This window comes from Salarias fasciatus, chromosome 20 (genome assembly GCF_902148845.1).
Source record: "Salarias fasciatus chromosome 20, fSalaFa1.1, whole genome shotgun sequence".
In the NCBI taxonomy this organism is placed as follows: domain Eukaryota; kingdom Metazoa; phylum Chordata; class Actinopteri; order Blenniiformes; family Blenniidae; genus Salarias; species Salarias fasciatus.
The window spans coordinates 20,365,650-20,393,638 of record NC_043764.1 but is presented as its reverse complement, the minus strand read 5'-3'; the positions used below and the strand labels follow the sequence as shown (position 1 = coordinate 20,393,638).

Below are 27,989 nucleotides of genomic sequence, written 5' to 3'. Positions count from 1 at the left end.
TCCCATTTGATCTGATTAAATGTATTTTCTATTTGACTTTATTTCAGGCTGTTTTCCCTATATAACAATAAGCTTTGAAACCAAAACATCAGACTTGCAGATTTGCTGCAGATGTCTTTGTGTATCACTGAGGAGTGAAGCAAAGACTGAGTCAAGCTAAAAACTTCAATTCAATAAACTGGTTGCTGCTGTTGCTGTTTTTGACAAATGCTGTACAGATGCAAACAGATGTAACATACCTGCATCTGCACATTAACCCATTAACCCATAATGAGGCTTTCAAAATACTTTGAAATTGAACATATTCATTCTAGGGTGTCTGGGATGTTTAATAATATTCTGGCACATTTCAGTGGTTTATCCACATTTTTCTTCTGTACAACTGTCAGTAACTCAGTTTGAAGAAAAAAAAGCAATCCGAGTTGTGGGACTCACCAAATATGTTCACTTAGTGCCTTGTTCACAAAATATTGAGTTAGAAAAGATGCCTTTTCCTTGAGTTTCACACATTTACAGTTTCATGATGTGGAGTTAAAAACTCAAAAAACCACCAGCTTGGTAATATGAAGCCCTTTTCAAGCTGTTGTCATTTACTTTGTTGCAAAAAAAAAAAAAAAAAAAGTGATGGCGACTCTTTATTTTTTATTTCACAGAAGTGGCAGTGACACTGACCGCTTCACAATGCTTTCAACATTGCAAAATAAACCAAATGTGAAGATAGTTTAGAACCATTATAAACACACATGAGAAATGTTTTATTGCTTCAGGTCTTATCATTTCATGACAGAACATTCTATGTAAAAAAAAAAAAAAAAAAAAGCTTGATAATTAAAGTTTCTATCAAAACTGACCCACACCGTCCGAATACCAGGAAGCTTCAGAGGTAATACATGAGTTACACTCAGAAAAAGTCTGACACGATCGCCAGAGACTTGAATACATACAGTAGGAAGATGCATTGTGAGGCGACATGACGCACCGCCGCGAACAGAATCAGACAGGATTCCCAGGAAGTATATTGCTTTCTTTACTGCACCATCATCAGGTACTGTTGTGGTTACAGTTGCTACGGCACCGGCCGGCCCGTCACGGATGATTCTGCATCACTTCAGGCCTTCGGGTACCTCCAGACCGGAGTGTGTGAGCAGCTCTCCGTTCCAAAGTCCAAAGGCGGGGCAGACGGGATCCTTCAACTGGGCTCTGATGGTGTGAATGATCCGGGGCTTCTCGGCGTCCACCAGCGCCACGACGCCCGCCTCAAAGTCAAGCAGGATTCCCACGCGTTCGGGCTTCCCCACCAGCGTCACGGGAACCATCTTGTTTTTGGTCATGGCGAACCACTTCCTCTGAGCGTAGCCGAACACCCAGGAGGAGCCGTTGGTGCCCACGCAGTCGTCTCTGCACATCGTCGCCTCCGCCGCGCCCAGGCGGAACTCCTGCGACTTCTTCACGGTCACCTCCCAGTAGTGCCGCCCGGCGCTGATCTGCTCGTCGCCGAACACGACGGCCCAGTCCCGGAAGCGCTCGGGGTTTTTCGGCACGTGGGAGGGGTCCAGGCCGAGCATGCGGTAGATCACGCCCGTGTCTTTCTTGAAGAGGTCCAGACTGCTGTGTGCGGTTCGCTCGTCGAGCCTGAACTGCAGATCTGAAGAAAGACAACAGGAGGTAATTTCCTGATGGCTTTTCATTTAAACTGATTTTATAGCCAATATTTGTTATCTTTTCCTGTCAGGATTCATGCGTTATAAAAATGAATCTCAGTAAGAAGAGATGTAAAGCTCCAGATGTACTTAAAAACTAACTTCCATCTGCAGTTCCCTCATAAAATAATACAAAAAATTACATAGTACACAACAAAATAAACATCTGTAACAATACCATTAAAGTTATAGCACAGGAACAATCCAGAATTTTGAAATCAGAGCAACACATTTAATATTAACAGAGTTTCAATTCATTTCCTATTAAAGTCCAGAAATGTTTATGAGAAACTATCTCAGCCGAGCTCACCACACTCATTTCCCATGAATGAGCATCGCATCTTTTTTTTTTTACTCTATATTATTGATTTTCATATATTTGATTATGGGTGAAGTACATGGTAGCTTTTTTTACATTGCATTGATGCAGTAATTACATTAAGTAATTTTACTACTTTCTTAATTGCTAATGATAATTGAGCAGCTGGAGACTGAACTGTCTGCACACATCATGACCCACAAATATGACTTCAACCAGCTCAGACGATTCAGGCGAAGTTTGTGTTTGATTTTTGAGGAAAAACCTTTCAAGTCCAAGAAAACTGCAAGGTTAAGGTTGTGACATTTGAATCAATGCAATATTTTGTTAAAATGCTGTTTAAAAATGACACACATAGAGAAGACTGGTTTCTGATTTTTTTTTATTAATATGTTATTTTTGTTAGTCACAAACATTACCAGTCCCTCTGTCAGAAGAAATCAATGTTTTCGTGATTTCAGACACAACCTTTGACTTGTGAATCACAGCCATGACCAGAAATTCAGGAAAAACTCAGTCCTTCGAACCTTTCCTGAACCTTTCCTGTCACAGCATTGCAAAACACCTGCTGTGAGCAAAAACATGCACTCCTCGATGAGTGCAAGTTAACTTTCAAGCAAAACATGCAGGTGACAAGACGAGCAGGCTGTAGACACTGGTGGGAGGTTTATAGTGTACACAGCAGGAGAAACTTCAGGTTAACATGCAAAGACTAGGTTGACATTCAACACACAATTATTGAAATCTTCATGCTCGCCATTAGTATTGCAATGTAATAAAACTTGGTACCTTTAGTAAACATTTGTGAGACTGAAGCATTACTGCTGGGTAAAGTTTAGTGCCTGTGATGACTGACAGTACTGGAAAGAAAATATGTCTTACTTCAATTTTTAATCAGTGAATAGAAACAACATACTCCAGTCATCCCACAGAAAACCGTGGCACACAAACCATTTAGAGACAATCTGTGGTTTCTGGTTTCCTAACACACAGATGTTGTGCACAGCTGTCAATTACCTGGTGGCCAAAGCTCATTTCTTCAGATTTTTTTAAATTTTAAATACAGTTCCCTCTGTTCTTCGCTATATTTCTATCCGAGTAATGTCCTTTAAAATCAGTCAATTTAATTAGTTATGCAATTTGCACTTATTACTGACTTAACATTACATAATGACATCTAAAGGAGGCGGGAGTCACTTAGTTTTTAATGAAGAGAAACTTCAAAGTTACTGATCAGTTCATGTCGGTCTTTTTCTGTTTTTCTGAGTCTGTAGGCGGAGCGCAGTGGGCAGGCCATGCAGGGAACAAACTAAAGCCATCAGTCATTCGCTGCGCCCCACGAGAGGCTGAACCCGGAGCTGCACGCTTCTTCTTCTCACGGTTCTTTAACAGAAGCAAAACTTTAACTCACAGCTGCCGCTCGACGTGGACACGAAGCTTCTCCCCGCGGGGACCCGGACGGCCCGTCTCTGTCGGGCTGCCAGACAGGAGGCGACGCTCCGTCCTGCCAGGAGACGCAGGCGAGCTGCTGCAGAGGGCGCCGCCATGTTTCCTCACCGCTGCGGCTCACGTGCTGCACACGCAGACTGCCGCTGCTCCTCACATGTGGCAGCAGCGCGCGGTGCTGCCCCCTGCAGGCCGGAGGAGGAACAGCGAGAAGCACGCTGAAAACAGAATTCAGGACCCTGGACAGCGACCAAAACTCCCAGATCTGATCTCATTCAACATCTTCATTCTTTGTCCGTTTGCTCTTGTGAGGTTGTTGAGTTTTCATTAAAATGCCATTTGATAAATATGTTAGAATTGCTGCAATAAAAATTAAACTGTACTAAATGATCTGAAGTTTATTCAACATATTTTTGTAGAAAATCCAGACAATTTCTCTAAAATTCAACCACACATAATTGTCTTTCAAATATAAAACCAATAGATGTCATATGATACTGTATGTACCATAGTCATTACACAGGCTCTACAGTTTTAAAAAATTGATATTTTCTGAAAGATTTATCCACCATGTGTTGCAGAAACCTGCACTGAAGATACTGATGTAATTTCATGTCTTTGTGATGTATTCTAGAGAAGGTATTACAGAGGAGAAGGACCCCCTGATTTCTGCTTTTTTTTCCCCTCAAAAGTTCTCATCAAAACTTAAATACCAGGCAGGTTAAGGCTTGTGTGACTCCGACTGTGCTCAAGTATGAATCACAGTATAAAATAAAACTTTTATCAAAGTGTCAGTCATGCTGATTGAAAATAGAGGGCAATTCCTGTTAAAATGCATGAAATGCATCCTTTACACAGCACAAATTCAAAGCCACAACAAAACACCTTAAAAAATTACATTCCACTATAAGATGTTAGTAACATACACTGCAGTTGACACCCATGACTTTGTGAGCTTCTGTAACAGAATATAGACTCTCCCCTGTAGAGGGATAGTGGGACCGCATGCTCTCCCATGATACCTATTTTCTCATCTCACCTCAGAGGGAGCGATAGCGCTTGATTAACATGCAGCACAGGTGGAGATTTAACAGGCAGAACCAACTGGGATGAGACCCAGTTGTGAATACAGAAACTGGACACTTAGACTTTATCATATTCGTATTTTAACAGCAAAATCTTGCTTTGGTTTCTGCAGTTGGATTAAAACTATCTGTTTCTCTGCAGAAGAGGTGGAGGTCACACTAGATTGCTTCACACCACAACTGAATGTGTCAGGGAGATTTCCATGCAACAGTGAAGCACACAAACTAATTGAATCCACACATCTGCATTATTCACAGCTGTTTACTTGGTGGATGGGATCAGAAGTGCAGCTGGACACAAAGGAGAACATAACAGGACTTTTAATGTCACCAATGAGGATTTCTCTTTTCAGCCTCTTGATTTTAACGTGAGTAATGCATCTTTCATGACATTGACTACACATCTTGAGATATTAACGGAGCTTGATTTGGCCTTGTTGCACAGCCAGATCCATTTTACAAGCTGGTATCCAGCTGGGGACTAAATGTCATTGTTTATTCATGGGTCCAATCTAAACATTGAGTCTGTCATTATTTTTCTTTGGCATGCTGCTGATGATTACTTTGTTTTTGGAATGGAAATTTTCCATTTCCCCACCCTCATTTTCATACTCTCTTCTGGAAAAAGTTATTTTTTCACACATTTGTGTTTCACTGTTTCTCAGAACCAGACTTCCATTGCTGGGTTTGGTACATTATGTGCATTTGTTATAACAAAGCTGCATGGCAGTAAATCTGATTAGGATGGATTAAATGCAGAAAAGTAATTCTCTCAAGGGGACCTATTCTATTCTATTCTATTCAATTCTATTCTATTCTATTCTATTCTATTCTATTCTATTCTATTCTATTCTATTCTATTATTAAATAGAGTAATGGATAAGTAATAAAACAAGGTGCAGTGCTGGAAGTTTGCACCTTGTGGAGCTTTGTACTTTTTAATGGCTTAACATCAAAACGTTCTTGCCTCAGTTTTCAAATTTTTCATTTTGTCTGGGAAGATTCTCAACTTCATGGAGGCAAAATCAGTCCGACTTGTTTATTACTTTGGCTTGAATCCTGTTTATTTTTAGCTCTCTGATGTTTCTTGTCTCCAAGATGATATTCCAGAACAGCAGAGAGACACTTTCCAAAAAGAGTGCAGTATTTTTACTGAACTCCTCTTCTTCTTTTCTTTATTTTCTCTTTCCATTACCCATTTCAGGGATCACCATAACGGCTCATCAGAACTCCTTGGTGGCTTTGTGGGAGTGCAGTAGTCACAGTGGCACCTAATTATTGTAGAGGCCAAGGTTAACTAGACCATGAGTGAACTACCTCTTCTTCACCTCTCCTCTGTGCTGTCCATCACTCTGGATTGTTAACCCGATGTACTTGAACTCATCCATGGGTGAGTGAAGATTCATCTTGACTCCCTCTACTCCTTCCATTATCACCTCTCTACTGACCTCAGTCTCATTTACATACGTCTCTACGGGCCCTCATCATTCCTCTTCAAACCTGGTTCTCTATCTCGATTTTCCTAATCCCACTTTTCACTCCTGGCGTCTGCATTGTTCACATTGACAAACTTATTTTTCACAGTGAGTGCAAAGAGTCCCACTCAATCATGTTTCTATAAACAGGAATTTTGTTCTTTTTAAAAGGACTTCAGTCATCTTTGCACTTCAACTGAGAGCAAAGAAATAAAATGACCTTAAAAATCTTTCTTAGGAATTACGACTGAGGTTTCTGCCTGCAGAGTTTTTCTATTTTGTTCCTCGGGTGCCCTTGTATGAATGGTCTCATTTGAGCTGGATGTTTGATTGCAGAGGGTGAGTGTGGTGGTCTGTGAAGTGAGAGTTTGTTCCCTTTAGACCTGCAGTAACTGACACTGAAAGACCGTCCGTCACCTTCAAAGCCGATATGCCGATTATGGAGATGGAAATCATGAATTGCTTTGCAGATTCACATCACTTTGTACTGTTCACTTCAAAGAGTAGCAGTCACTGATTATGCAATTCGTTCACTTCTTCCCTCTTCAGTGTAGTGGCTCCTTTGCAGTTCAAAGGCAGTTTGGTGCACATGAAGAATCACTTTTTATTCACTGCAGCTTTCGGCTCTGACTCCCACACAGGCGCAAGGTCAGAGCAATCAGAATATGATTGTTTCTGTTTAACAAGAAAGTAAATGTAGTGTGAAAACATGCTCGCAAATTACACACTGACACATCCTGCTGTTAAAGAGTACTTCTTCTGACTTGGTGAATCAAATTCAATATCTACAATCTCACCTCTGTTCTTGTGCCAGGTCCCACGGGTTGCGTAAAGGGGGATCTCCGAGCTGTTTTCTTCCGCTGAAAGGAGTTAGTTCTGCTCCACTGTGTGCTTCTGCAGGGAAATGAGAACAAACAAAGGTGTCTGTTAAATGTGTCTCTACAGTAGTTTTACAGTCTGTATATTTTCCTGTAGCACAGTGTACCCTGCTCCTGAATTATATGAAATGGTTGAGCAGTTCAAGGCTGACAAAGGCATTGAAACCTTCTACAATCAGTCAATCCATTTATTTATTTATTTTTTTCTGATTTTTGTGTTGCCAATTGCTGATATTTACTCAGATATTTCAATTACAAAAAAAAAATCTAATGAATGATGCCAAGAATGTGATGAAAAGCATCAGGAAGTCTGGGAGTACAACAGCACACACTCTATGAAATCACAGAGACTCTATTAACTTGAAAAGTCATTCAGTTCTGGTCATTTAAACACAGCAGCAACAATTACTCAGCTAATTAGATTAACTTGTCATTCATCTTAAACCATATTTCTTTATTTCTCCTTTGATACTTCGATTCATATTTCTTAGAAGCTGTGATTTCTGGTTGAGTCTGTCCATCTTAGTAAAAACTCAAATAGCCTGATTTGTTAATTGTTTGCTAAGACATAACAGGAAATATTGGGCTGCTTCAGTACATTATTAAATTAACAACAGGAAGGAAAGGTGATAATTTAGTTTCCAGGTATGCATGACATTTTTGAATATAGATATCGAAAATAAAGTCTCTCTTTCTCTCAAACTGGAGTAAGTCACAGGTGAACAGCAGAGCGTCAGTCCTCCTCCTCCTCCTCCTCTTCCTCCTCCTCCTCCTCCGCTGCTGCTGTTGCTGTCAGACAGACACAAACAGGAGCGGAGGAGACCTCACGACTCACCACCACCACCTCCACCACCTCCATCTCCACCACAACAACCCGCCGTCTGACTCAAACACGCTCAGAGTGGACGACACCTCCTGATCCGACCTGAAAATCTGCGCACGGAGAGGGGAAAGCGCGCAGAGCAGCCACGGAGGAACTCTTAATAAACGAGCATGAAGTGTCAGAGAGGATTTCTCTCCCTGTCCGGGCTCCCCGTTTCTCCCGGCTGGCGTGCAGACACGGTGCGTGCTTCACTGGACTTATAACCGAGCATCCACAACACGGGCTGATGAAAGACTTTGTCAGTCCGTCTTTTCCTTTGCTTTACTGCTGCATGCATGGGAGAAACCTGCAAAGCACCGTCCCCGTAGCGCAGCTCTGCTGGACCCTCGCCCTGGCAGCTCTTGGTTTTGCGCGCGTGTGAGTGGCTCTGCTTTTTTTTTCTTCTTCTGCGCGTGAAATGCGCACAAATCCCGCTCATTTGACTTACTTTTTTTTTTTTTTTTTTTATCTAAAGAGCGGCAAATAATCAAGATCCGTTCATGCCAGTGCGCGTGAGCGATGGTGAGCAGGCGGCGCCAGGTTTTTGAATCAGAGGCACGTTTGAAGCTGTTTGGGTGGAAAATGACAGTTTCTGCCACAGGTGAATGAATCGCTTCTGCTCAGCTCCGCTCGTGTCTTGAAGCAGTTTTCGAACTCTTTCCCGCACTGCCGCACCGTGACAATGGATCTCAAAGTCGAAACCGACGAGATGGAGTCAAACCAACCTCCACCCATAGAAGTTTTTGCGCACAGCTCGACCCTGCACGGGATCTCTCACATCTTCACGTACGAGCGCGTCTGCGTCAAGCGCTGCCTGTGGCTCGTCTTCTTCCTGGGCTCGCTGACCTTCTTGTTGTACGTGTGCGTGGACCGGATCCACTTCTACCTCGAGTACCCGCACGTCACCAAGCTGGACGAGGTCACGACCCCGATCATGACCTTCCCCGCGGTCACTTTCTGCAACCTGAACGCGTTCCGCTTCAGCCGCGTGACGCGGAACGACCTGTACCACGCAGGAGAGCTGCTGGCCCTGCTCAACCAGAGGTAACCAGCATGAAGTTCACTCCAGAGCGCCTCACCGGCCACAGATCCTGCACGAACCCTTCAAACTTGCTCATTTCGTTGCATTCCCCTTTAATCCACTCACTAAAATGCACGAAAATGGTAAATTCTGAGGAGGAACTTCAGATTTCAGTTTAATTAAACTTGTTTATATCAGTGGCATAAAGATAAAACATTAAAAAAAATTGTGTGAATGTGTAAAATCGAGGAAAATTGTTCATGTGTTCTGATTAATTGTCTCCATTGTCTATAAATAGCATGCTGTCACTAATGATTTTCTCTGAGGGGTTAACACATCTCATACATATGGATTACTGTTTTATCAGAAAGATTGCTCCATGCCTCCCTTAGTGACTTGATTTACAGTTTAAATCAAATTTTTAGTAACACAGATGAGGTAATCTTTTGGATTGGTAAAAGATCAAAAGACATCAGTGTGAATCGCGGTGTTTTAAAAGCTTCTTACTTATATACAGTACATAAATTCATAAAAACTAACTCAAGCACCACATCTTTGTGTTGCACAACTGCTGTTGTTGTTTCCCCAAGGGGATTAAATACAGTATGATGGTGATATTCTGAAAGAAATGGGGAGAAATGAGGAAGTTACCAAATTTCTTCATTGAAATGGTATTTTCTTCCACTTTCAACTGTGAATTTGTGTTTTAACAGTTACAAGGGAAAAGGAAATCGCTGCATTTACATATACATGACATTCAAATGTGTTTTTACATATCAGATGGTCAAATGTGGATTAATATGAATTTTTGTGGAGATTATTCTTACAATAAACACATTTAACCACATAAATGAAGCTTCAAAATTAGTTACGTTCTCCATTTCTTTTTCATTTACTGGTACGTTCATCATTTTTTAAATGTGTATTGTTTAAAAGATATGAGTTAGTATGTTTTTTGTTGTGAAGATGTACAGCGTTCAAGGGGAAAAAAATGTTTGAATGAAAAGCACATGCAGACTTGTGTTCCCTAAAAGTCTTTTAATTTGTGATGTGTTGCTTTAGTGTTAGTGTCACTTCAGTTAAAAGTTGAATTTTTAATCCAGCACCACTCGCAGTTTGGTCCCACTCGCCCTGCCAGCTTCACCTTGTTGAGCCATGCGAGCGTTTTGAAAAAGCGCGACTCTTGTCAAGGCTGGAATCAGCTGAGGCATTATAATCAGAGAGCTTCAGCTGTCTGCTCGGCGCAACTGAAGGCTCTGGAAACTGGCAACGGCAAGTGCCGCATGCACAGGAGGGAAATGTGTGTGGAGAGGCTGGCTCGCGTTGATTACAAGCGAAATGGCAGATGCTCTGGGTATTTCTGTCATTGATACGTTTAAGTCCTTCTGTCTTTCAAAGCCCGCAGACAGAAAGACAGAGAGCCCACTCTTGCAGATTAAATCCAATTGTTACTAAGCTGACAATGATTTTACTTCATTGGAGATGCCACTTTGAATGAATTAGTGGTTTTTTGTGATCATGCAGGGGGAAAGAAGAAAGATCTCAGAGTGTGTGAGAGAGAAGAAGCTGAGAGTGACCCTGGCTTCACATGCTGTTTGCTTTCTTTCGCTGTGGTGTTTTAGTAGTTTTTTTTCCCCAAATGTCAACAGAGTCCACAATCAAACAATTAGCAAAGTGATATCACTTGACTGCAGTTGGTGCTTGACGGCGTTCCAGGGGAAGAAAGTTTGGTGTCGTGTGAGTGATCCAAAAACATCCGAGCGGAGGCTCAGAGCTCGGATGTGACGAACCTCGGACATGCCGTCAGTTAAAGAGATTGAGGACAAGGCTCAGCATGCACTGCCGAAGGCCTCCGGTGGCTTTACTTTCATGTGGTTACGCAGCCGACTTTTACTCTAAATCTTTAATGAAGATCCCAGATTGAACACTAAAATTAGCATTTTTATTCCCCGTGACGCTGCTGTGAGCGAAAAATCAACACTTGCCATCTGGATTTTCATGAATAAATACCTGAATCTCACTTTTCAGGCAGCGGTTCACAACGGAAATCCTTCAAAGGTGTGCACCAAAACAGCAAGACAGAGGTGTATTCAACTTCTAAGTTTCCATCTCCGTGCACTCATCCCGAAGCTGACACTCTGAAGTAGGTTTAGTGCTCATTATCCTGCCTCCCTTGGCAAGGTGGAGAGGCGATGCAGTGGCACACTTAGCTGTTCTACCCCCGGCCAGGAACGAAAACGCTCCTGGCATGAAATCCATTTAGGGTTGTTCTCCGCCCACTTCTCATGTTGGGAGTCACTGGTCTGGGAAATGTCTTGTGGCATGATATTTAAGCGGCGCACATGCCGGAGTGTCAGTCTTTGCCGATCCGGCCGGGTTTTACTCCGGGGGATTTTTATCTCATAAGTGTCTTCCTGGCAGCCTCGTCCAGCTACGCAAACAGCGGGGAGTCAATGCCGCTCCTCAATTAAGTTCTCTTCTAATCAAACAAAAACACTGTCTGCCCCTGTCTGAAATGGGTTCAGCCTAATCTAAATGTCACCCAAAAAAATAATCTACGAGCTGATTCCTTCGACGAGAATCAGGCTGGTCATCATTGATTTAACGTTTAGGCCATTTCTCTGAGAGCTGTTGATGCCCCTTTGCCCGTCTGAAATTGAAAAACAAGAAGATTACTCTCTTAGTTCCCAGTTTTATGAGAAATTTAATAGCCCGATGTGTTTAATTACATGTTTCTCGCTATGAGGCTTGGATTAAACGAAGTAGGCCAGTAAATCTCATCCTCATTCAGGCACAGAAACAGGCTGCTGTATGTTTCACAAAAGATCACTCTTAAAGACCATATTCATGTAACAGGACATTCACATGAGGCTTTTCTGAAAGGCTTTTCATTGGAGACGGTGTTTGGGGGGGAAAAGGACTCCAAGCAGTCTGCTCTTTGGTGAGTCCATTAATATGGTGACATTTTTAATAATAGCTCAGTGGGAGATCACAGCGAGGGTAAAAAGCAGCTGCATTTACAGCTATTCTGCTCGTTTTTTTATTACAAAGGCAGTGCGGTCAGATTTTTGTGAGCTCTATTAAACTAAAGTAAATTTCCCAGAGCTACCGATGATGTTGCGTGTGATGTGGGTCAGTTCTACACCGTTACTCACAGGACATTGCTCTCAACTTATCTGGGAAAAACATCCTGCTGAGTGAAAGAACACAAAGCAATGCTGTGAATTCTGAGTCCCAGCACTTGTGTTTGGTGTGACGCTATATTGAGAACTGCATAATATAGAAACATAAACTGTTTTTAATTAGCGTGATAACAAAGGTTTGACTTGATTGATTTCAGAGATTCTTCCTATTCATTCTTGAGTATCAGACATCTAAATGTGATTTTAAATAGATGGCGAGACGTCTGACAGGAGGTTAAGTGAAGATCACTGCCATAACTGGGCCTAGTTAAAGATGAATGATTATATTGGCAGCAAAATAGGCAGTATGTAATTACTGTCACTGGAGATCTTCCAGCCAAACAAACACATGCAGATCTGTGACTCACAGTATCGACTTCTCCAATATCCACTACGGGTGGCCGCTGCTGTGGTAAACAAATATAGTTGATTCTCGCTATATGTTACTGCTTCAATAAGTTGTGATGTTGTTTTTCTGTTTATTCCTAGAAGGAGTGCAGTGACTCCATGAAGCAACTGTTCCGTTGTCCCCCATCAGTTAGAGTTGTCTTAGTGATATGAACATTAAACTGAGTTGTGAGGGTTGTAAGGGATAACTGGTTGCTTGGATAAAGTAACGTGCATGTCTTTAAACGCAGCGGAACTGTGTTGCTCCGACTTGGTGCCGGATCTGTCAGGACTGGATGGGTCAATCCAAACACTGATTTACTTATTAAGTTCAGCCTGAAGTTAAAGCAATGCTGGGACTCACATGGTGACAAACATGCTAATTTGATCTCTTTTTTTTTGAGGTAATCAGCCTCTATTCATTTATTTTTAAGTACAAGTGCTCCGCATCTCTGCAAGGCAGAAATGATTTTCTGCATTCATGCAGATAAATGAGGGGATGATTATGAGAAGAGGCAACAAAACGGCAGAGATAAACTCCCAACATGCAGACAGCAACAGACAGCTCCTATATGTTTAAGCTCATGTTTATTTAAGGATTGTGAATAAATCTCCAGCACTGTCATCAGCTTATGTTAAAAGCTAAGAGCCACCTCAGAGAGGAACTCTAGAAACTCCTTTTATTCACAAAAAAAAACCAAGAGAAACTTCTGTAATTCTATCCGGTTTTATATAAATCCTAAAAGCAAACAGTTACTAATCGTGCTACTGATAAGTTGCTGAAGTAACATGACCTGATGAAACATTTTTACCAACACAGTGAGGGACTGATTCGCTTAGTCAGAGGATGATGTTCCAGATGTTTTAGTGCTCTATCCATTCATGATAGAATCAATTCAAGCCCCAATGCTTTAGATACTGGCTGGCTGTGAAGGTCCGATAGGACAGAAAGTACGTGAAAACATGGAACAGCTCGGTCACAGCTGAGTAAAACACTTGGCTTCAGAAGAGTTGAGAGGAATTACAAACATGCTGCTTCAGGATTTTTATCATTCGTGATGCTGTAAGCAGGACGAGATGATTCTGGATGAATGTGGCGCTCCTTCCGTAAACAGGAGTTCTGCAAAATAGTAACTGTCAAGACAGAAAAGAGACAGCGACTCTGAAATAGTTTTGTGATAAATTAGCCCAACAAAACTTTCATTAGTTACAAATTGTTTTTGTGCTTTGAGCCGCTGTTAGAGCATCAACATGTGGGCGCATCACATGTAAGTGCAGCTACTTAGAGCGTGAATTAGCGTCGTCTCAAATGAGACACTTAGCACTCAGCTCCAGTGACAACAGCAACATTTGACCTCGTCACTCTTTAAATTATACACCAGCATTGCTTGCACGTGTTTATCAAAAATTGAACACTTTAAGTGCAATATGCAAGGTATGTCTCCCCCCAACAACAGACAGTTTTAGGTCTTCGACTCCACAACAACTGCTGCCCCCTCAGCGTCGCTCCGCAGCCATGTTGCAGACTACTGAGTGTGTCTACTTAATGTGTTAATTGTAAATGTGGTACGATTGTCCTGAACATGTCCTGCCCTTCTGAGCAAATACACACAAACCAGTATGAGTAATATTCTTAATGAGAGGTCTTTCTGGGCTACATGACACAACAAAACCATCAGTTGCATTGATTTTTAGAGGTTTAAGCATTAGACTATAGTTTGCTGACATTTTTTTAGTGATTATGAGTTTAAATTTCTTCAATGAAAATCTATCTAATGGCAGTGAAAAGTATTGATTGTAGCTAAGAAGCCAGAGGAAGATCTGAATCGCTCTCACGGCTTTAAAAGTTCACCCGATCAGCACTAACAGCCGATCGAGTCAGCGACCTGCTGATGAGCACGGCGGAGCGAGAGAGGAAGTATTTAGACAGAAACATTAGGCTTTGTGTAACACAGTCCAAGAGCAGAGTCTCGGCTTTAATATGAGTAGGCCGAGCATCCGATTGTAAGGCTGCAGGAGTAATCTGACATTTTGGTCCTCAGTGTTTTTCTTTGGCAGCGGAGTGTAGTTCGTTTACACACAGTGGAGCTCACAAGAGGATCGAATGCAGGAAGTTACTAAATTAAGGTTAAGCTGCTCATCAATATGAGGAGTAAACAGGCCAGTGAAGAAGATAATAACAGATATTCAACCATTTATACTTGTATAAATCTTCAAAAATGATATGATGGGATCTCCAATCCAGGAACTGAGTCACAGAAAAAAAACACAATAATCTATCGGAGCCTCATATTCAGACGACATTTTCTAGTTTCAAAGGCTTTTCTAATTCAGTTCTGTGGCCTTTTTTTTTTTTTTAATAAACAACTTAAAAATCATGTCTTCACAAAAACAAAGCTTGACTCTCACTGATGTGAGCATCAGCTCGGATTGAACTGCATTTCAAATTGTCCTTCATAACCTTGAAGGCATTCAGGCAGTTTTTGCAGTGTAGTTCTAACAGGACTGATTGAAAACATGAATTCAGTAGTAAAGTATCCATTATTTCAGTCATCGTACTGATATTTTGCTCTGCCCTGTTTTTATGTTTCGTCTTCACTTTTTTCTGTTTCATCTTGCCAGTTGGACGTCAGTTTACATGACAGCAATGCTCAGAATCCTTGTAAATGAACTGTGGTGTGTTCCATGTCTGGTTTTATGTCTCCTCCGTGTATTCAGCGTGTTTTTGCTCCAGTCTCGTATTGTTATCAGCTGTACGGTATCAGCGATGGCCAGTTTGACGTTTCTCTTAAAATTGACAAATTGTATTAACTTCATAAACTCCAGTACATAAATGTATATGTCTGAGACAATGTGAAGTCATGGACACCGGAGGACATCCTACAGTATCAGATGAGCCACAACGGAAAACCAGAAACCAGAAAATCACTTCTCCAGTGACAAAAATGTCATTAGTGAGTCAAAAACGATTTCTGGGGTGGAATTGAAAATGTTTCCATCTCAACGATCAAGAAATGACATTGCGATAATAACCTCAGTCACTTAACACATCAGTGATTTTAGTGTCAAACACGTCCTTCATATTTTTATTGTCGAGACAGCAAGATAAAAAAAAACAGTTTTTCAAAACAGCATAAAAAAATGTTGCCTTTTTGATGTGATCACATCTCAAAATAACTCCAAAAGACTTCACTTGTACATTAAAAATCAGTCAAATTATACCGTCCCCCATGGGATTGAAGTCTTGCATCTTGTTCCACTCAGTTTTATTTCTAATTTAGCAGTATTTCAAGACAGAATCGCAGATTGCTTCACTCAAAGCAAGAGGCACGTAAACTATGAAGATCAATGACAGAAAAACATGAAACGAGAATGATACATACCCATTATCTGATCACAGGAGTAAAATCTTCTGCTGATCCCCAGAAACTAAACGGCAGGCTGGAGGTCACAAAAACATACAGACGGAAAAGAATGTGTTGCTGTGAAACAAGCTTTTTTTTTACTTCCATCTCTGAAACAAAGTCACCCCCCTTGTCAAAATGATGGAAAGAGGAAAGTAGCGGCTCTAAAATAACAAGTCATTTGTCAAATACGCTGGTAATTATGTTTCTGACAGTTATACTGACATTTATGAAAAAAAGTCTGCTTTTTTTGTAGCAAAGTTCAGCCATACCTCTTTTTATTCATATATAGGATTAAATTCCCATGAAATTTTCCAGAATGGCAAAATCCAACAGGTTTTGGGTTAAAAGCGGAAAGTGCGGCTGCAGCCTGCAGCTGCTGCACCGGCAGCGAACGGACGAGCGGGTTTACGAGCTCGTCGAGCTCCCGTCTGAACTTTATTATGTACTGTCCCATAAAGCGTTACACTCTGGTAATGTCTTTCATTTGAAAGCCCGTTAAATGCCACAGAAAAACCATCTTGTACGTCTTTATCGTCTGTTTTCCGTCCCTTTTGATTCACCGTGGGCCTGTCTTATTTTTAGCTCTGCTTGAGCGGAGCAAAAGTTCACTGACGATTCATAAACCTTCTGTAGGTGTGTGAGAATGTTGAAAGTGGGGAATTCACTTTTTATGATGGAAGCTTTTCCCCCCCCAAGGGTGTGATTATTCATTGTGGAGATGTTTTATTCAAGCAAATTCATCAAACGACAGGGCTTGAAATCCGCATTCGAAGTGAAGGAAACTTATCTCTTCTCAGGTACGAGATCAGGGACATCCACCTGGTGGAGGAGAGCGTTCTGGAGAGCCTCAAGGTCAAAGCCGACTTCCACAATTTCAAGCCGCGACCCTTCAACATGCGCGAGTTCTACGACCGCACCGGCCACGACATCAACGAGATGCTGCTGTCCTGCCACTTCCACGGCACCGAGTGCAGGGCGGAGGACTTCAAAGTGGTAAGACTGCACGGAGATGTTCCAAAAGAAACACTTTCCGCCTTGAGTTTCATGTCAAATGTGTCTGAACTCAGAGAACGGCGCTAAAAACAGAGCAAACATGAACATCTGGTGTCCGTCTGTCCGCTGCTAAAGGCAAGTAAACTCTGAAATTGAATAAATATGTTGCTGTAAAAGAAGACACGCAACTTTTTAAGCTGCCATCTGCAGCTGAAAGTGAATGAGTGTTTTTGAAACATCCACTCATCAAACTTGGCACCGGGACAGTTCAATTTCGCAAAACGAGTGTCCATGTTTCTGCTGATTCAGGTGATTCGTCTCACAGTGTCATCGGCAGGCCTGCACTTTTGAACTTTTCCAACTGTCTGCAAGTCACTGCAGCTGAAATCAGATTACATGTTACTTTTTTTAATGAAACACCAAACTCACAGTTCAGGAAATGTGTGCTTGGATTTATTGAAACAAAACGGCTTTATAGTAAATCTTTCAGTGCCATAAAGATGGATTACTTCCTTTTGAACTGATGCCACATTGGTAGGGAACATGCATTTAGTCTGTGGCTTGGGGCCATAAAATAATCTTTACCACAGAAATAATTTCCCAGTGTTGAAAAGTGTCCATGGCTGCATTATCGTCGAGTTGCAGTTTCTAATTAGCTTTCAGTACTGCCGGATCCGATTACTGTTATCATGTTACATTTTCTAATACTCCTTCCACCTTTTATTTGCTTGTTCTCCCTTAGCATGTGTGGGGTTTCTTCAAAGTAACTGCAACTTTTCTGCACAATCCAAGTCACAAGTTCCTTTTTGAAAATTGTATTTAGATGCTGCAAACTGAAGGTAACCGGATAACTTGGAAAGAAAATGTTATCTTACTTTCGCTTGTAAATATGAAGAAATAGACCGCAGGATGAGAACCACAGATAAAAGGTTTGCAACTGTAAATTTAACCTATTGTTCATGTTTATGCTTGTTCTTAAATATTCTCTGTGTTTTTCCAGAAGCACTCATGTCAAATTTATCGATTTGTCCAAAAAAACGCCCACTTTTGTTTCGGCCATTATGTAGGAACCGCCTCTGCTGCAAATGAAACGGCTTCTTTATGCAATGGGGGTTAAAAATACAGTCATTTTCAGATCGCAGAGTTCCTTTGGTTTGGTGCTTTAATAGTTTATGCACACAACAAACACTGAAGTCACAGGGTTATGTATTTATAATGGAGCGGGTTAAACAGTGATGAACCCGCTGCTGCACAGAGTGACTCAGACCTCAGAGTGAACTGAGAGAACGGGCCTGTGGTTTTCTGACCTGACAAACCAGCTGTGCTTCTCTCGCTCTCTCTTTTTTTTTTCTTTTGCTTTGAATCGAACCCTTTTCCCGTGCAGATCTGTCACAGCGAGCGTCGCCGTGTGTGACCTTCCTGTTCATAACGTGTGACGACGGGCGCGCTGGTGTCTGCCCGCGTGTGAAATACGTCCGGAGTCTGTGCCCATTATCGCTCACCGTCAAACACAAGCTCTGTGCGTTTTATTTATTTACTCGACCCCCCGCGGCTTCACGTATGCTCCCGTCTCGCTTTTCATCTTTTTAGTGCCATTATTTCTCTGCTCCCAAACAAGAGAGGGGGCGGCGTTGTGCGCAAGGCGGTGCTGTGAAACCGAGCCGCCGTGGAGAAAGGATGTGGAATAATGCAGAGGAGCGGGTGAAGGAAATGTGTTCAAGCAGTCCGCTGACATTATAAACAGTATGTCCGACTGACTGATGCAGAAGTAAGTTTCCCCCCGCGGCACAGAGGAGGAGCTGCCTGGCTGGAACGTCTCTGCTGTAAAACCTGGCTGCTGCTCCTGCTGCACCCGGACGCCGTGGCCAGCAATCTCTGGCATCTAAGGTGGATTTTCATTTAGAGCTGACCTTCAGTCAGTCCAGGCAGTCATCTCACTGGATTAACTTCAGTGGTCGTTATTCCCAGCTTTAAGTTTTATGCTTCTCCTTATTGGACCTCTCTTGGGTGGAAGTAATAGATACTCATTTTACTTTAATGAAAATGTGTTTTTGGTGCTCGTACTTTGATGAGTTTTTTTTTTTTTTCCTCAATTAGGTAATTCTACTTGTAAAATAAGTAAATCATATCTCGCTTCTGAGGGCACCCACAGTTTAACTATTCAGTCTTTCATTTTCAGTTTTGAAGCTTTTAAGTTTTTAATAGAGGAAGTTTCTCCTTTATATCTGCATTTACTATATTTCAACTTGTATCCTTTGGGTATAGGTGTTTTATACACTGAATGGTAATCTGTAATATATCTTTTTATGTTCTCTGTGTATATACTTCAGTATTCAGTGCTTGTAAATTTAGGCCATGAAACTATAGTTATACTTAAGTGAAATCTTTGATTATAACTTGTACGTCTTCTCCTTGAACGGAAGATGGATGAGCATTGTTCTTCTGGTGCTCAATAACATGTGTGTACCTCGGAGTATTCCAGGGTTTGAACCTTCACTTCACCCTCGGGAGGTTTCAGGCCAAAGAGATGATCGAGAGGGACCCAGTAACACACATTTACACACAGCGACACCAAAGAGGATCTCCACACGCTCCCACTCGCTGGAGCAGCAGCACTGAAGTGTCTTTGAAGTGATGTTTCTGCTTATGGGCAATTTTGCTATTTTCCCTGCTCTACCAGTGAGGAGAAAACCACTGGGTGCCTTTTTTATGTCTCTGGGTGCAGTTTGAAGCAGCGAGATTAGAGCCATTTATCAGACGTGTCTGGTAACAAGAACCAAGTCTGATCTTTTCTCATTTCCTTTATTTCCTCTCGGCATATCTTTGAATTCAAACTTTAGATCGCGTTTTTTTTTTCTTGTGATGATCGGTTTTTGAGCTCCGAGTGCTTGCATTAGAGAGAGGATACAGGACTGGATCGGCAGAAGGTTTCTGAGGCGTCCTCGTCCATGATTTGTTTGTTTTCTGTAGGCTGAAAACTCAGGGAGACGCTGCCCGGCTCCTAAACCTTTTGAGCTCAGTAAGACGGTGAATACCTTTAAAGAAACAGCCTGAAGGCTTTTACACACGTCTCTGTGAAGGATTCTTTTATAAGTCAACATATTACTGTGCTTTTTCCCAGAAAACGGCGCACTGTGCAGCATAATGAGAGCATAATACCGGTAAAGTGTTGACCTTGAATGTGGCGGACCGGATCCCCGCTGCAGCAGGAAGGGTGTTGCTGTGGGTGGCGATCACCGTGAAAGAGACTGAATAACCTAACGGACATTTACTCCCCTTTCTTCATGTTTATGAGGTTAATTGATGACTTTAAAATGACTGTGTGATCGTGTGTGTGGGTGGCTGATTTAACCCTGGGTGTTATATAATAATTCCTACAGGCCTCTGGACATCACACACACTTGTGTCTCTGTCAGAGAAAAACCTACAGACAGTGGACATTTTTGCGGCTGCATCTCTGCAACGCTCAGATTCACTTTGTGAACGTGATCACAGTGTGGACCAGTTCCACTTTTACTCTTGCATGCTGGTGCACAGTTAGTACGACATTTATTATAGATCACAGCGCCTGCAGGTTTCAGCAAAGACCTGCACTACTCAATTATTTCAATGATATGAAATCTTATCTCACATGTTCATACCTCAAACAAGAAGAAAGAGTGTTTTGGATTTGTTCTGCCTGTTCAGATGAGGTGACAGTAGAAGATCCTCATCTTCTCACAGACATCCTGAAGAATCTCTGCTGGAGCCTCGACTGCAGCACCGCGTATTCAACCGCCCATACAGCGAAACTAAAGGAGCGAGGGCGCCGGCGCTGAGCTGAGCTGACAATGAGCGAAGGGAAGGTGCAGCCGGGAGAGGTCAACAGTCCATCGCAGGACAAACACAGAGAGACACACAGTCACACACACTCACTCTCATGCCGACAGGCAAAAAGCGGTCGACGGTTGTCCTCAAATGCGTATTGTTTTGGAATGTGGGAGGAAAACCAGGGTAAACACAGCAGGGAGAACATGCAAACTCAAAAAAGAAAGTCCTGGCTCAGACTTAAACCTCAACCCGCTTGCTATCAGGTTAGCAGGCTAACCACTTCACCAATGGTGAAGGTTCAGGTGTTTGGTGCCTTAATACTGAGACATTTCTGCTTTAACCACTTTTACATTGCTGTTTCAGCTCTCTGTTCATCAATGTAATCAGAAATTTAAAAAAAATAAAATAAAAGCAATTAAACTCAAACAGCCTGTGTGTGGTCCCGCGAATGAGTCCAGTTTCTGACAGCGTTCGAGTCGTACATGACCTTACTGCAGGTGACACAGCCAATTAGATTTCACCTTCTTTACCTCGCGTTCTGGAAAAAAAAAAACTGAGAGAGAAATAAAATAAAAAATTTATAGAGCAAACATGTTTTTAACTTTCGTTTGGTCAAATCTATTCGTTACAAAAATGTACTTTGATGTTGTGTCAGAAAGGCAGGTTGTTTTTTTTTTTTTAACTCAAAGCCTCCCACGGCTCATTTGGATCTGAGGCACAATAACAGACGCTGGTCACATCCTGCGTTTGGTCCACGCTGCTTTGACACACCGATCCAGCAGCAGCACAGATCAAAAACCACCCTTGTCCGCGGCACACCAGGAATCAGAGTTCAGCTTTTAACATTTTGACAAATGAACCGCGCTCTCACGGCGTAATCACACCAGAGCTGGTTTTAATTGTGCAGTAGCTGACAAGCGCGAATACACCCTGAGTGTTGAGTTGGTAGGAGAGCTCCAAAGATTCGAACTTAAGGTCCTTCTCTCCATTTCTAACTCAATTAGCTCTGCAGAGTTCACTCATTACTGCTACTCACACGCGACACAGGGACCCAAATTACAACTAATGACCTGCATGCAATGTTTCGCACATAACGTACATTTATATTCTTGTTTCAAATCATTCTCCACTTCCACACTTTGGGCCATTTCCTGCTCTGATATAGAACATTATTTTTCACTCCGCATCATTTTACTGTTTCCTTTATCTCCTGCTAGTGAGTCACGAGGAACGCTAAAACTTCACTGCATCGGTTATTAAGAGATAAAGGAAAGCGATATCACTGCATCGCCATGAGGGCTCAGTGGCGTGGCAGTTGTTATTTCTTTGAACAGGCACTTGCTCCTCTTATATACCAATAAATATAAAATGTTCATCCACAACACGTGAGCTGAAATGGACATACAGGGTTTAATTACTTCAACTCTGACATAACGTACCACATGCACACTGTACTCAGAGGTATTTTTAGCTATTTTGAGCTCGAAGGAATGTCATAATTGACCTTTTTTTTTTTTTTTTACAGCAGAAGCTGTGAATTATTACGGCGGCGAAGACGCAGGTGTAAATAATAGAATTAATGATGGCTGAATTCCATTTAGCTGCCTCAGTTTCAGAGCCCTGCTGGCTCGCTGTCACGCTGTCGTGGCTAACTGGGGCACTTGAATAGAAAGAAGCCATTGCTGATATTGTTAGTAACACCTGAGCTTTTCCTTCTTTGACAAGTAGGAATTTCTGGCGTGAAATAAAGCCTGTTAAGATTACACAGGCCGAGATCGCCTCTTGACGCGCCTTCAGGTTTTCACACAGAAATACTGCGCGGCAGCTCCAATGGGTTTGTTCTCCTTGCAGCACAGAAAAGGGAAATGTTTATCTACTAAAACAGTCCTGGGATATGAGAGGTGTAGACTGTGGTGATGTGGTGCTTTTAATGATGCAGCAGTTGTTGTGCAGAGCGGAGCGCCCTTCTCTCTCACCTAAATGTTGCATCAGGACTTTTCCTTGATAGGATCGGAGACGGCCTGCTGGTCTTTAGCACACACTCCCAAAAATCTGATTAGTTCTGCCTCAATTATTCATTGTACACACACACATACACGAACACACGCACACACACGCCTGGTGAAATATGGTAAACTAGTGTTATACCATTACTTCCAGATTTTTGTGCAACTCATCAACATTGTTTGGGGAATTCTATTCAGTTTTTATATATGTGGATCAGGGTTCTCAATCTTTGCATTTGAAGGTTTTATTTGTCGTCATGCAGATGAAAATGTCTTTATATTTTTGTAAAAACAAACAATCGCTACAATCACAGCATAAAGACAATTTTAATGTTAACTTCTGGTGCAAAATACAGTAAAATGTCCCAAAAACCTATTCCATAGCTGTTACATTATGCATGTTTTGACAAACTCACCTTGACAGCATGGCTTTGAGGCTAGTTTAGAGAGCTAACTTTACCGGCAGCATCACCGACTTCTCAACTTGTGTCTCAGTTTTTACATTGTGCCCACTATTCTTAGAAAATTCTTTTTCTAAAAAAATTGATTTCTTTGAAATATTCTTACAATTTGCTTGGTGATTTCATGGGTCGGATTTGAGCCTCTTGCGAGCCGGTTTTGGCCCGCTCGCCTTATGTTTGACACTCCTGGTGCACATTCTTGAGTTACTGTATCTTACATATGTAATATTTTATAAAGTTTAAAGTAACTATGTCTTTATTACATTTTGCACTGCTGAAACATTATTATAATTTTGCACATTGGCACTTATATTTTTGTTTTTTGCATGTTTACTTTAATTCTGTGAAAGTAGAAACATTTCCTTTTGAGAACAGTGGATCTCTTAGAAATAGATTGTGTTTTGAGACAGAGGTTTTAATGGTGTGAAACAAATCAGTGGTGATCTCAGACTCAAATGACTTGAAAACCTGATGTTCTTTGCAGAGTGACTCACATTACTGTTTACCGTTCCCTTCAAGTGGATGGACCGTGCTCACTGTTGTTTGCTGTGTTGCTTTAATTCAATCCTCAAGCATCTCATTTGTCCCTTTCTGTGTTTTCCCCTAATTTGGTCTGTTAGCAGTTAATTTGAGTGTCTCGTGAGTCTCAGCTTGTTTCCCCGCCCGGCCCAGTGTCCTGTCTCCACTGTGCTTACTGTGATAGAGAGATTTCTCCGTCTTTGTAGCGCTGCTCAGGAAATTGCATCCGGCCAGAACATTGTGGCAACAGAGAGGTGTTTCCCCTGGAGAGGTTTAAGGCCGTTATTTCTCTCCTCTTAACTTCCTTTTGCCATCTACATCACCGCACAGCTCCAGAAAACTGCAGAATGCACTTCCTTTGAAGATTTTCTTTGATGCAGTGCATTGTTAATCTTTTCATTGTTTCATTGCAAAGTGCATGATGAATAAGGAAAGAGGTATATCCCCGATGACTCCTCTTTGTGAGAGGATCAAACGGAGAAAGGAGGCCGGTAAGAAGCTCTTTCCAGCCGTTTGCGATGAGAATACAGATTCAGGCCTGGGTTGCATTGGCAGGTTTTTTTCTTCTTCTCAAAGAAATATTTTGATACTGTATCACGTGGAAAACAAAAGAATAACTATGCATTTGTTAGATGCCTCTGGGGGGAGACACTTTTCAAATGATGCTGCAGATCAAAAGTTGACAATACCCATCATCACCTGCCAGAGACGCACCCGTTCAGTTTTTATCGTGTCGGCAGCAACAATGGCTCTCCTCTGCTCGGTGTTTGTTTCTCTTGTTGTCACGGTTTGATGACTGTCGTTGAAGGAGAGAAGAAGCTTAATGGTGGTCTTCTCGACCAATTGGTGATCGGTACCTTACTGCTGCATGTGTGTACAGCAGACAGTCAGAACGAACAGCCGTCATCAGGACACCCAGCCTTCTTTCCTTTGTACAGAGGATCTTATTCATGAAATGCGAAGCAAAATGCACTGGAAAAGCACCGCTCATGAACTATTGCTGAATGTAATAAATGGTGGATACCAAGCACATAAAATTGCATGTATTGCAGTTATTCAACTTCTTTTGTTTTTATGTCTTCGCGTGCTTTTATTGCAGTTTTATTGGGTCTGTTTTCCGTGATGACGCTGGTGTTTCTGGCTCTGCTGTGTCGTTTCACCGTTATATTACATCCAGCCGAATTGCTTTGAGAGAGTAGCTGAGCTGTCAGAGTTTTATGGATCATTTTAATGACTGATTCACTCATTCATCTAGTTTGAAGCTACACCAGTGGGAAGTGTGTTTTTTGAAGTTAAGCTTCCATTATTAAAGCCTGATAGCTTCAGCTGCAAACCTTCGTTCCCTTGAGAATAAGGTCTATTCATGATCCACAAGGAAGACGAACAGTATTTGCTTCCTGATGTCCGCCACCTTAACCTGCATAACCTAACCCTAACAGTTGAGAAAATCTACCAACCACCTCCATTTAAGGTGAGTTGGTAGAAGAGGTTCATGACTTGGTTGTTTTTTTAGGAGCACCTATTCTGTAAAGAGGTATCATTATGATCAGCTGTAAGCATGTGAGCTGTTGAGCCTGTTGCTGTTGGACTTAAATACCTGTTTTTGTAGTATTCATTGTGTTCCAGTTGTAGAAAAACAACGAGTTTGGAAAGTGGAACGCTTCAATTAGCACAAGAATACAGCAGCAGAAAATACACATGAAGATGCAAAACTGTTGCAGAATGAAAATAATTAGAGAGAACAGGTGGAAAAAGCAGATCTGAGCTTACTGAAACGTAATTATTGAAATATATAAGTGGCCACATGGCGAAAAATAAATCAAATGAGAGAAGTGATTTAGGAGGAAAGCTTCTAAAAAGTGAAACAAAAAATTCTGTATTTTTAATAATATTTCATGGCTTGTACTGGAAAATCTGAGTCCTTCTTTCACTGGTTTGACACACATGGTTTTTCCGCTTCAGAGTAAACAGAAGCTCCCAAGAGAAGAATTACTCTCTGGGTTTATATGAACCTGTTCTCATAAAAACTTTAACTTGATTGGATCCAATTTAAATGGGGATTCACTTTGCCAGGTTGTTTTTTTTCCCCCCTCACAAATTGCTCTTCTGAGAGTTTAAATTGGAGTTTAATTAAAGTTTGAAGCGGGTACTTTTCCTACTAGAATGATGAAGGGATACTTTGACAGTTTGTAGAGTTTACCTATTTGTTTGGCTGATCCTGTTATTGATGCTGATGTGCTATTATTATTCTCTGAAATACTGTTAACAGACGATCAATAGGCTGTTGTACTCCATCTACTTTAACTTATGTTGATATAATTCAGAATTTTTTTTGTACTTTTAAATGGACTTGTTGAAGGATATTTGTTAATTTGTGTAAAAAAACATTCATTATGAAGCATGTGCCAGATGATTTGTATTAAGTACTAAGATCAATAATATTTTGAAGTCAGAACCATGAAAAGAACTGTCAAACGATCAAAGTAATTCCGCAAATTGTAATTTTACTACAAGATCAGAAATGAAATTTGGAAGCAGAGAGATCAGAGTTTCTCTCTGGAAGCTGTTTTCTTTCTTCATCTTTCATGATATTGCTCATTAACCAATAAGTGTACAGGGAGCAATCAGGCTCATGTGGAAATTTATTGTGCTCCTTCACTTAGAGCAACACTTTGAGGAGCGAATAAATGCTCCGGCGCTTATTGCGACGCCGTCGAAAGCACCCAGAGCTCCTCAGCAGTTGAGGAGAATCATCACTGCTAATTGGACTCGGAGGTATTTCTGGATCAGACAGAAAACCATGCTCTTTGAAATAAAAATAAAAAAAGGCCTACTCACCGCTGAACTCCAGAGAGGGAGAACACAGTGAGAGCCCCACTCCGTCGAGCGCCTCTCCTGGTCTGACGCTCGGCCCTTTTTGTTCGTCAGCATCCGGCTTTGACAGCTGCAACCCGGGGAATAGACGTCTGTGTTTGTGAGCTCCCAGCGCACCGCCGTCGTGGCGGTTGTGCCATAAATTCTGTGCTCTGATCGCTGCTGTCGCGTCTCAAGACGGCAACGCGCATTTGTAGGTTTTGCAGACAACATGTAAGACGTGCTGTGTCTGAAAGTGGTGGGATGAAAATCACTGAACTTCCTGCATTTCATCAGTCACAAGCTGCGCAGCTGGAGCTGAAGGGAGCCCGTTTAAGAAGTACATGTACATAAAACTTGAAGAATGATTCCACCCTCTTCCAGCCAGCTCTCCATAAATTCTGTATGTCTTAATTGCATTACTGACGCTCGTTTCCCCAAAGCATCGGAGTTTAAGGAGTGGCGGACGCGCACAGTTGTGCAGTGCAGCATAAGTAAAGTAACTTCCACCATGAATGAACACATAAAATAAAAAAAAAAAGGTTGAAGATTTATGTTGATGAATTACATTTCTTATGCTGGTTTCCAGGAAGTCCTTTTTCCAAATTGAGCTGGCATGACCTGAACTGAACGGTCTGTGATAGAAAAATCCTCCTCTGAATTAAATACTTTGTCCATGGTCTGTCCTTGTTTATTATTGGTCTCAAAATCGAGTTTCTTAGAAAATCCTACAAATCCTCTGACTTTCTTGTTTCAGACACGCTCCATTGCCATCCTGCCACTAACTCACGAAATGATATCAAGCACATTTTCTTCCCCCTCAGTGGTTGACACGCCATATTTACAGCATGAAAAAAGGGACTATACGGTCACATTGATCAAATAGTAGTGTTTCTGTCATGTTAGTCCATGTCTCCTGGTTAAAACTCATGTTGTGCCTTTTTCCTCATACATCCTGTTTGCTGTCCTCACTGCACCGCTTCATGCTCTTTTCCATAAACCTTGTTTTGTCTGATCCCCATTCCCCGACTTACTCTTATTTATACATCAGTCTGCCTTGTCTCTCAGTGTTTCAGGTACAGTATCATCATGATTTATGTATCTTAGCTGCTCCTCCATGCTCCATGTTTCGGGTGCTGTGTTTGTGTCTTCGGTGCCATGATGAGATCTTCACTGTTGTTCATGTTGTCTGTTCCAGGTTCACATTTCATGTTGTTGCTGGTGTTGCTTTCTATTTTTTACATTTCATCTTGTTCACGTCTGGCTTCATGCAGCTTTATGTCTCTCGTTTGTTTTCACCTGCATTTTGCCTTCTTCGCTCCTTCTGTATTTACGCTGCTGTCTGCACCAGTCCGTCGCTCTAGTTCTGTATGTGTTCAGCTCTTCATGCATCAGTGTTTGTTTCAGAAAATAGATTTAATGAATGAGATATATTTAAATCTCATTTACCATTTACTGAACCCTGTCTGCCTTGACTATAATTTTAAAATAAGCACTTTTGATCTACGTTCTGTGTTTGCAAAGTGTGTTACAGTCTTGTACGATGTCAGTTTTTCACACGAGAATGGCCTATTAAGAGTAAATC

General features: G+C 41.7%; 2 protein-coding genes across 2 annotated transcripts in view; one reads left to right on the top strand and one right to left on the bottom strand.

The window, feature by feature from the left end:
* Positions 1–634: 634 nt before the first annotated feature.
* spryd4 (SPRY domain containing 4) lies at positions 635–3,613 on the bottom strand. Its single transcript, XM_030118708.1, has 2 exons — positions 3,431–3,613; positions 635–1,645 (listed from the first exon to the last, which is right to left on the bottom strand). The coding sequence occupies exons 1-2, from the start codon at positions 3,564–3,566 to the stop codon at positions 1,104–1,106; spliced, it is 678 nt and encodes a 225-aa protein (XP_029974568.1). The 5' UTR covers positions 3,567–3,613; the 3' UTR covers positions 635–1,103.
* A 4,661-nt stretch (positions 3,614–8,274) lies between these two features.
* The window catches only part of LOC115407556 (acid-sensing ion channel 1-like), a 69,839-nt gene continuing 50,124 nt past the window's right edge, over positions 8,275–27,989 (top strand). The window contains exons 1-2 of the mRNA XM_030117939.1: positions 8,275–8,809; positions 16,560–16,755. Coding sequence (XP_029973799.1) covers positions 8,448–8,809; positions 16,560–16,755 — 558 coding nt within the window. The 5' untranslated portion in view covers positions 8,275–8,447. The remainder of the gene's footprint in view (positions 8,810–16,559; positions 16,756–27,989) is intronic.

Excerpts from the sequence above, each read along its gene's own strand:
- spryd4 (XM_030118708.1), bottom strand. The coding sequence starts at position 3,566 with ATGGCGGCGCCCTCTGCAGCAGCTCGCCTGCGTCTCCTGGCAGGACGG. Across the intron at positions 1,646-3,430 it reads GTCCACGTCGAGCGGCAGCT|ATCTGCAGTTCAGGCTCGAC; the intron begins GTGAGTTAAAGT and ends GTCTTTCTTCAG.